Below are 10,035 nucleotides of genomic sequence, written 5' to 3' on the forward strand. Positions count from 1 at the left end.
ATTCCTCCCCTTGACCTGCTGACACAGGGCGCATGCACCCTTGGTTAACTTTGCGGGGTCGTGGGGTAAATTCTCACCCGGTCACAGAGCACATGCTCCGTTTGTAGCTGCCTCTTGCGCAGCCGCAGCCCGGATTTCGGTTCTTGGGTGGGATTGGTAGCTCACTGCACATGCGTACAGGTAAGCGGCCGTTTCGCGCAGGCGGAGTGGCAGTCTGGGTCACGTGAGGGGAGCGGAGAGGGCGGGATGGGGGCGGAGTCCAGGGCGTGGGGGGGCCGGTTTGTTGTGGTCGCCATTTTGCTGGTTGCATTACTGGGTAATCGGGGCCCTGGCTTGCCGCGTCTGCCGGATACCCTCAGCCTGTGGGCAGGTCTGAGCTCGGGCTCCCCGAGCAGTTTGAGTCCCCTTGCCCGCTCCCTCAGGTAACGGCGCAGGGACGGTGGGGCTGCACGCGGTCGCAGGGAGGTGGGCAGGACGGGATCCGCCCTGCCCGCGTCGCCGCGAGACTTAGCGCGAGGCCAAGGGAGGAGAGGAGGGGGGTGGCGGGCAGGTGCGGGCCCTGCCTGGCTATTCATAGTTGAATTCCTGGAACCGGCCAAGCCCGAGGGAGCAGTTGCGGGAGGGAGGCTGGGAGGGGGTAGCTGGGCCCCACTCCCGCCCTTTGTTTGGGCTCGGCTCCGCGGGCCGCTTCTTCGTTGCCTAGCAACAGCTGCCCTAGGCTGTGATTGGCTGAGCTCTTGGCACCAGCGACCAATGGCACAGTTGTTGCCATGGCAGGTGCCGATTGCCAAGCTCAGTCGGGCCCCGCCTGCCGGTCTCGGCAGGCCCAGGAGGGCCTCCTGGGTGGGGGGCGGGACGCCGGGTCCCTAGGGGCTGGTGGCCACTCAGGGTGGGGCGTGTCGCCCCTCCCCCGTCCACCTGCTCCACTCTTCCCCCGCGTGCCCCGGGCTGACCCTTGTCCCCTCCTCTCCCCGCCCCCGGTGGCAGCGGCGGCTGCTGTTGTCACCCACCGGGCCGCCCGTCCCGCTTGCCCTCCCTGCCGCGGGGCCGGCCGGGCCAGGGACAGGCGGTCGCCTTTTCAGCGCTGCCACCGCCGCCATGCTGGCCGCTCGCCCACCCCACTGGGGGCCCCACCGCGCCCCAGCCCCCCGTGGGCCCCGCGCCAGCCCTGACCCGGGTAGGGGGGGGGGCTGGGAGAGATGGCCCTGGTGTGGGAGGGCCCCGGAAAAGAGGTTGTTTTGGGGGGAAGCTCCAAGGGTGGAGGAGTCGTGGAGTGGTGAGGCATGGAATAGGAGAAAGGGATTTGACATGGGGGAGAGAATGGCCCACTGGGGAGAAGATTTTTGCTGTGGCTGACAACTCTGGGAGGAGAGAACCCTATGTGATACTTGGGCATTTGGCTTTGAGGCCCTGTAGGAGTGGACACAGTTGTGGAATGACCCTGGTATAAAGAGGGGTGCCTGGAGAAGGGTCTCTGGTAGGAATATTAGGCAGTCTGTGTGTGTGTATGTAGGAGGGCAAGGAAGTAGTGTAGGGGAGAAAAGATGTTCACTCTAAACTGTGGGAAGAGACACCTTCTCCCGTCAGGAGGAGTGGGCCTTGATGGGGATGGGGTCTTGGAGTAATATGGGGAAGAACCCTGTTGTGGCAGGGGGAACTGGGATATGGTACAGGGAGACTGCCTGGAAGGCTGGTTCCTAATATGGAGGACCTGATATAGGGAAGCGGTCTTGGCATGATATTTAGAGGGTCCCCTAGGAAAGTTGTGCCCTGGTAGATGAGAATGCCGTAGAGATAGGACTCTGTTCTATAGAGGTTCTCAGATAACTTTGGTGGGGTTGGGAGGTCCCCAAGGACACTGATGTGGTTTCAGGGCTGCAGAGGATTCTGCTGTGGTTTGGGAGGGGAACACTCATGTGGTTTGGGAATCCTAGAGTTCTCTGGGTTGAGGGAATCTACTGAGAAGGATAGATCTTGAAATAGTGGCCCTTGCTGTACTACGGGCTGAGATCCTAATGTTCAGGGAAGACTTTAGAAGGGTGGGATCTTGTGTTAGGGGCTCTAGGGAGGGCCATGAGTAGTAATGACAAAAGAATGAAGCCTACTCCTCTGCATACTGTCTGTGGTTTCTATCTTTTTTCTTTCCCTCCTCCGAATTATTGGTGTCTTCCTGTCCTCCTTTCCCTGTGATGGCTCATATCGACCCCTGCCTGGCCCCCAATCATTGTCTTTTATGTGTTCTCTTTGTGCTGCCTTAATCATTTACTTGGTCATTATTTGTCGAGGGACTGCTGTGCCACCCCCCACCTGGCTGCCACTTCTCTGCCCCTTTTCTTCATTGCTACCTGTTGCTCTGTTGTGCCTTTTCCTCTTCTCTCTGTTCCCTGCCTTTCTCATGCCCACCTCTTCCCCGCCTGGCACTATTCACATATCCCTTGTTCCATGTTATTTTCCTACCGCCTCTCTGCTCTCAGGTCTCAGCGGCGGTGGCAGCCGAGGTGCAGGATGCAAGAAGGCGCCCCCCGGCCGGGCTCCCGCTCCAGGCCTCGCTCCCCTGCGGCCCTCTGAGCCCACCATGGCCGTCCCACCGGGCCATGGTCCCTTCTCTGGCTTCCCAGGGCCCCAGGAGCACACACAGGTACGCGTTCAGCTGGCTCCTCACCTGCCTGGTGGTAGGGGGAGGCTGGGGATAGAAGGGTCTCCAGACCAAAAGGTAGTGTGGTTGCCCAAGACAGTCTCCTGGGCACATAATGGGTTCCATGGGATTAGAAAATAACAGAGGAGTTTTCAGGCAGAGTCAGGGTTTGGAGAGGTTGGTTCAAATCCTTACCCAGTGGTTAAATTACTTAGATTCTCCATACTTGAGTTTTCTATTCTGTGAAATGAGGCCAATAATGATACCTACCTCACCCGGTTGTTGTGAGGATTAAATGAGTTAATGCTATGCATGTAGAATGCTTAGAATGGTGCCTGGCGCATAGTAAATGCCCAATAAATGCTCACTAAGAAAAGTTCAGAGTGAAAGATCTGGAGGGGGTGAATGGGGAGGGGGGTTGAGTCTAAACGGTCTTGAGGCCAAGAGGCATGGGTGGTGCAGGGCAAAGCTCTCCAAGGCTGGAGGCAGTGAAGGCAGTGACATGCAGAGCTTGAAGCAGGATGGAGTGGGAGGTCCAGGGGCCAGATCCCGATCCAAGAGTCTTGGGGTGAAAGAACTGTGCAAAGAGTTGGTGGGGGTATGGATTGGGGCCCAAGGGATGAGGGTAAATTGAGATAGAGGAACTTCAGAGGATACCCAGAATGGCTGGCTTCACAGTGAAGAATGGGGAGGAACAGAGCCCAGGTTTTCCGTATGATCTCTCCCACTGAGGTTAGAAAGGAGTAAAGATGGGGGTGAAAGGTCCGGGTTCACTCATTCACATCACTGGTCTGAAAGAGTATCCATTGTGTACCAGGCCCTGCTTTAGGCACCGGAGGTACAGTAAGAACAAGAGAAAGTCTCAGCCCTGGGGGAGTTTCTTTCCTAAACGGGTGGAACAAATACAGACAGCAACCAAATACATGATGCGCCAGCAGCCCTTATAGTTCTTCCCCTTGAGGTTGGAGGTAAAGGCCTGTCCTCAGTGCCCACCCCTCACCCTGCACTGCAGGTATTGCCTGATGTGCGGCTACTGCCTCGGAGGCTGCCCCTGGCCTTCCGAGATGCAACCTCAGCCCCGCTGCGTAAGCTCTCTGTGGACCTCATCAAGACCTACAAGCACATCAATGAGGTGGGCAGGGGCTGGGAGATCCTGGGCTGGGTGCCGAGGGTCTTGGCTGCTGGCATGAGTCACTCACCGGTCCCCATCTCCTGGCTGGCTGGCTGGGCAGGTATACTATGCGAAGAAGAAGCGGCGGGCCCAGCAGGCGCCACCCCAGGATTCGAGCACCAAGAAGGAGAAGAAGGTCCTGAACCATGGTTATGATGACGACAACCATGACTACATTGTGCGCAGTGGCGAGCGCTGGCTGGAGCGCTATGAGATTGACTCGCTCATTGGCAAAGGCTCCTTTGGCCAGGTGTGGGACACCCCCCTCTCCCACCCTGATCCAAGGCCCCACTAACACTGACCACACACCCAGTGGTTCAGTGGCTTCAAATCCCATGCTGGGCCGCTCACCCTAGCCCACTTAGTTTCCCTGTGCCTCAGTTGCCTTTTCTGTAAAACAGTTTAAATAACAAGACTCAACATAAGGTGGTTGTTATTTCACGTCCAGCATTTCCACCAGTGCCTGACTAATGGTGTGCACTCAACTGCGAAGTGTGCATAGTGTTCTCGGTGGGCCTCCTTGCCTGGAGAGAGAATGGTGCCTGGCTCTGCCCTGCTCCCACCCCTTTCTTGACATGCCCTGCCCCAACAGGTAGTGAAAGCCTATGACCATCAGACCCAGGAGCTCGTGGCCATCAAGATCATCAAGAACAAAAAGGCCTTCCTGAACCAGGCCCAGATTGAGCTGCGGCTGCTGGAGCTGATGAACCAGCATGACACGGAGATGAAGTACTACATAGGTGAGGCCTGGGACTGGCAGGTCTATGGGCACCTGGGATAGCGGGAGCTGGAGCCAGTAGGGATGGGTCACACCCCTGCCCCACCCTCAGGAGGAGGCTGATATCTTCAGAGCAGGGTTTGATCTGTGCTTCACTGACATCAGTGATTCTCCTGCTGCTTTTATGATTTTTGTCCTATTTACTTGGTAGTGGTCAGAGGTTACTGAGTGCTCACCAAGGGCCAGGCTCTCTTGGAAGCGCTTTATGTGAGTTAACTCACCACAGCCCATAAGGGGAAGGGCATTATTACCAACATCTTGAAGATGAGAAACCCGGGCTTCCATCCTAGTTTCTTCTTCAATAAAACAAAACAAAAACAATCAAAAAAAGGGGCTGGGCGCGTGGCTCACGCCTGTAATACCAGCACTTTGGGAGGCCGAGGTGGGCGGATCATGAAGTCAAGAGATCGACACCATTCTGGCCAACATGGTGAAGCCCTGTCTCTACTAAAAATATGAAAAAATTAGCTTGATGCGGTGGCGGGCACCTGTAGTCCCAGCTACTCGGGAGGCTGAGGCAGGAGAATCACTTGAACCTTAGAGGCGGAGGTTGCAATGAGCCAAGACCATGCCACTGCACTGTAACCTGGTGACAGAGTAGACTCTGTCTTAAAAAACAAACAAACAACCAAACAACAATAACAAAAACAAAGGAAAAAAGAAACCCAAGCATTCAAGTGCTGTCACTTGGATGAGGGGGCGGTTTGTACTAATTGAGCTATAATTTGATGAGGCTGTGGACTCCAGAGCTGTTACTCTTAACATCTGTGCCAGTCTTTCTCCTCCCTTAAACTGATTCCTCTTAATGGACATAAACATCACAACATAATCATAAACAGCAAGTGGATTTTAAAATGGTTTTGTTTGAAAGGAAAACGTACATCCTTAAAGTAAATGGAAAACTAGTGTCCTTTGCCACAAAAATGAATACAAGGGAGATGAAAGCAGTGTTACGAAATTAAAGGAGGAAGTGTAGAATGTGTTAGAGCTAGTAGTAACTAATGAAACTTTCTCGTTTGTTTAATTGGAGGGTTTGACAGAGACGTGGAAAGAGCGTTAACTTCTTGTGTGAATCTAGTTGTTTGTTAGATAAAAAGATGTTGACTAGCAGATGGTACCCCTGGGCACAGCATGTGTGGCTAGTGATCAAAGAGTGTTGTATGACCCCAGGCCACCACCTGCCCTCTCTGAGCCATTTCTTCTCTGGCCCATTTTCTCCCCTCCCTCGCAGTGCACCTGAAGCGGCACTTCATGTTCCGGAACCACCTGTGCCTGGTGTTCGAGCTGCTGTCCTACAACCTGTACGACCTCCTGCGCAACACCCACTTCCGCGGCGTCTCACTGAACCTGACCCGGAAGCTGGCGCAGCAGCTCTGCACGGCACTGCTCTTTCTGGCCACGCCTGAGCTCAGCATCATTCACTGCGACCTCAAGCCCGAAAACATCTTGCTCTGCAACCCCAAGCGCAGCGCCATCAAGATCGTGGACTTCGGCAGTTCCTGCCAGCTTGGCCAGAGGGTATGGGGCAGCCCGGTCCTGGGAGCAGGGCTAGTGCTTTGGGTGAGGCAGGGCCAACGGGAGGCTTAGGGGCGGGGCTTGGCTGGGATGGGATTATTAGGAGCTGCTGGAAGTGAAGGATAGTGCTTGGGGCGGGGGGTGTGGATATACTGCCCACTAGGATGGGGAGGGTGAAGCCTGAGGGGGCAGGGCTCGTTTTGAAGCTGCCAGATGTGAACAGGGTAAAGTTGGGTTGGGTTTGAGCCCTGGGTGCTGCTTCACTAAGTTTTTGTATTCTGTGTTCTTAAAGCTGGGGATGGAGGTGGAAGGCTTCAACTTTGCAGCTCTGTGTGAGCTGCCACTAAAAATGACAATAGTATAGGGCTTGTGGAATGTCAGCCTCTGCCAGAAAGGCCTAGGATCAGGGTTGGGGGTGGAGATCAGGGTCTCTTTAGGCCAGCAGGCTCCCCAGATTGATAAACAAGATGGCACCAGTGGTTCCCAGAAAACTGGTGCTGATAATGGCAGGATTTGCAGCCTCAGTGCCCATTTTGTCAGCAAGAGGCCTGTCCTTAGTTGGGTCCTCTTAGCTTTGGGGGTGTCAGTGGGACCAGTAGGGGAGGCTGGGACCCTTGACGATGACCCTTTTCCCAGATCTACCAGTATATCCAGAGCCGCTTCTACCGCTCGCCTGAGGTGCTCCTGGGCACACCCTACGACCTGGCCATTGACATGTGGTCCCTGGGCTGCATCCTTGTGGAGATGCACACCGGAGAGCCCCTCTTCAGTGGCTCCAATGAGGTGTGCCCCCAGGAAGGGGTGTGCTGGAGGTGGAGGGGGTGGAGCCTGGCTGGCCTGATGACCCTGACTTCCACCTGCTCACAGGTGGACCAGATGAACCGCATTGTGGAGGTGCTGGGCATCCCGCCGGCCGCCATGCTGGACCAGGCGCCCAAGGCTCGCAAGTACTTTGAACGGCTGCCTGGGGGTGGCTGGACCCTACGAAGGACAAAAGAACTCAGGAAGGTGCGGCCCCTGCCCCACACCACTCCTCCCACCCCGTGGCCCCTCACTCACACTTGGGGCTCTCTCCCCCTGCTCCCTCTCCCTTGTGTCTTTCCCTTCCTTCCTGTCCCCCTTGTCTGTCCTTTTCCTTCCTCCCCTGCCCACCCCATCTCCCATCTCTCCTTCCCACCCCACAACTCTTCTTAGCTTTTCTTTCCACTTTCTCTCCTGTGCCTCTGTTTCCCCATGTGTGTCTCCCTGCCCCTCCTGCCCACTGACGGCCACTCTCTTGCCCCCCCTCCCACCCCCTCCCTGCCAGGATTACCAGGGCCCCGGGACACGGCGGCTGCAGGAGGTGCTGGGCGTGCAGACGGGCGGGCCCGGGGGCCGGCGGGCGGGGGAGCCGGGCCACAGCCCCGCCGACTACCTCCGCTTCCAGGACCTGGTGCTGCGCATGCTGGAGTATGAGCCCGCCACCCGCATCAGCCCCCTGGGGGCTCTGCAGCACGGCTTCTTCCGCCGCACGGCCGACGAGGCCACCAACACGGGCCCGGCAGGCAGCAGTGCCTCCACCTCGCCCGCGCCTCTCGACACCTGCCCCTCTTCCAGCACCGCCAGCTCCATCTCCAGTTCTGGTGGGTGCCCAGGTGCCCAAATGGGGTACAACAGGGGTGGGGGCTGCTCAGGTTTGGCCTGTCCTAGGGAATCTTGTTACTGGGTCTTCACACAAGAGCTCTGAAACTGTCTGATCCTGAACTCGAAGATGACGTGTGGGATGGGAGAGCTCCAACTGGCCCTGACACAATCTCTGAAATTGGGCTTGAGCTCAGGTCCCTGAAACTGGTTCTGACTCTAAAACCCAAAACTGAATTCCAATCTAAAATCTCAAAATTGGGCCTGGTTCTTCAGGTGGGCTCTGATCTTGAAGCCTGAACCTGAGCCTGGGCCACGAACTTCACTCAGCCATCCCAAAACCCACTTGCTACCTTCTCTCACCTTATGCCCCTTCACCTCTCCTCCCTGGCACTTCCAGGAGGCTCCAGTGGCTCCTCCAGTGACAACCGGACCTATCGCTACAGCAACCGATATTGTGGGGGCCCTGGGCCCCCTATCACAGACTGTGAGATGAACAGCCCCCAGGTAATGTAGCTTTGGGGGCTTTGGAGGTGGGCAGTGGTGCCTGGGGCTTAAGGACTGGGGTCTCCATCATCCATGGCTCCTTTGCTTTTTTAGGTCCCACCCTCCCAGCCGCTGCGGCCCTGGGCAGGGGGTGATGTGCCCCACAAGACACATCAAGCCCCGGCCTCTGCCTCATCACTGCCTGGGACCGGGGCCCAGTTACCCCCCCAGCCCCGATACCTTGGTCGTCCTCCATCACCAACCTCACCACCACCTCCGGAGCTGATGGATGTGAGCCTGGTGGGCGGGCCTGCTGACTGCTCCCCACCTCACCCAGCGCCTGCCCCCCAGCACCCGGCTGCCTCAGCCCTCCGGACTCGGATGACGGGAGGTCGTCCACCCCTCCCGCCTCCTGATGACCCTGCCACTCTGGGGCCTCACCTGGGCCTCCGTGGTGTACCCCAGAGCACGGCAGCCAGCTCATGACCCTGCCCCCTCCCTGGGGCCCCTCCTGAAGCCATACCCCCCCCATCTGGGGGCCCTGGGCTCCCATCCTCATCTCTCTCCTTGACTGGAATTGCTGCTACCCAGCTGGGGTGGGTGAGGCCTGCACTGATTGGGGCCTGGGGCAGGGGGGTCAAGGAGAGGGGTTTGGCCGCTCCCTCCCCACTAAGGACTGGACCCTTGGGCCCCTCTCCCCCTTTTTTTCTATTTATTGTACCAAAGACAGTGGTGGTCCGGTGGAGGGAAGACCCCCCTCACCCTAGGACCCTAGGAGGGGGTGGGGGCAGGTAGGGGGAGATGGCCTTGCTCCTCCTCGCTGTACCCCCAGTAAAGAGCTTTCTCACATGCCTGCCTGAGCGTTTGCAGGGCCTCGGCTTCCCTCACCTGACCCTCAGAGGCCTGGTGGGGAAGGGGGTTTGTGGAGGGGGTGCTGGAGGAGCTCTGTGGTGTGGAGACGTCTCTTGTGGGGGAAGTTGTGGCTCTTGTTGCAGGCATGGGCCTGCAGGTCTGGGGCACCAGCATTCTAGATAGATCATGGATAGGATCCTGATAGTGGATGGGAGCCTGGCCTACATTTGCCTTTTCCTGGGTAAACAGACTGAAAGGGTAAAGGCTCAGCTCTGGCCTGTCTCTGGGAAACAGGTACCCTAATAAGCCGGGACGTCCGCAGAGCCAGCACAGGAGTGGCTCCTCAGGCCAAGCAGGCGTCCAGTAGCCGCTGAGTACACTTAGCAGGCTTTGTTGGCGCCAACTGGGGAATAGGCAGACAAGAGGTACGGACCCTGCCCCCACATGTGTACTCTCCAACCGTTTGGAATCATCGCGAAACAAAGTGTTTTGAGATTCTAAGGAAAAAAGATTTTCCCGGGGTTCCAGGTAAGTGGTCCTGTTTCCATGGTAATTTGGAAATGTACGTCTCCCAACCGGCCAATCAAGAACTGCCCAGTTCAAAGGGTACCGTCTCCCACCACTGGGGCGCAGCGCTTTCTGGGAAATGGAGTTCTACTTAGCAATCGCTTTCTGTGGTGTCGGGGAACTACAAGAACCAGAGTTCTTTTCGCTCAGGCTTGGGGGCGGGTTTTCAGGCAGCCAATGAGCAGTCTGAGGTAGCCGGGTCCTGGATGTTCGTGGTGTTTAGGAGGTGGAGAGAAGACCGTGATTGGGTGGCTTTGGCGCAGGTGTTGAGGTCTTTGAGGTGTGCAGAAGGTGGGCGCGGCGCCGTGCTGGGAGAGCGTGCCGGTTGTCGCTCACAGTTCCGGAGTGGGCGGTAGACGCCGAGGCCTGAAGGGGCCCCAGCACGTGGACATCACTGGCTGCTGTGCCTGG

The 10,035-nt window shown here is 57.3% G+C and overlaps 1 protein-coding gene across 4 annotated transcripts; it reads left to right on the forward strand.

Annotated features, from left to right (window-relative positions):
- The first annotated feature begins 211 nt into the window (after positions 1-211).
- Positions 212-9,057, forward strand: DYRK1B (dual specificity tyrosine phosphorylation regulated kinase 1B). 4 transcript variants are annotated; one of them, XM_030942702.1, is made up of 12 exons: positions 212-422; positions 2,475-2,638; positions 3,648-3,767; positions 3,868-4,056; positions 4,399-4,546; positions 5,816-6,102; positions 6,736-6,882; positions 6,967-7,107; positions 7,406-7,441; positions 7,526-7,721; positions 8,120-8,226; positions 8,320-9,057. In XM_030942702.1, exons 2-12 carry the CDS (start codon positions 2,576-2,578, stop codon positions 8,689-8,691), a joined length of 1,806 nt encoding a protein of 601 aa, XP_030798562.1. In that variant the 5' UTR covers positions 212-422; positions 2,475-2,575; the 3' UTR covers positions 8,692-9,057. The 4 variants fall into 4 exon arrangements, with proteins under 4 accessions (XP_030798562.1, XP_010379192.1, XP_010379191.1 ...); XM_010380890.2 differs by lacking the exon at positions 7,406-7,441; XM_010380889.2 differs by having other exon boundaries at positions 7,406-7,721; positions 8,320-9,054.
- Positions 9,058-10,035: the final 978 nt, after the last annotated feature.

The sequence above is a fragment of the Rhinopithecus roxellana genome, chromosome 12, assembly GCF_007565055.1.
Source record: "Rhinopithecus roxellana isolate Shanxi Qingling chromosome 12, ASM756505v1, whole genome shotgun sequence".
NCBI lineage: Eukaryota > Metazoa > Chordata > Mammalia > Primates > Cercopithecidae > Rhinopithecus > Rhinopithecus roxellana.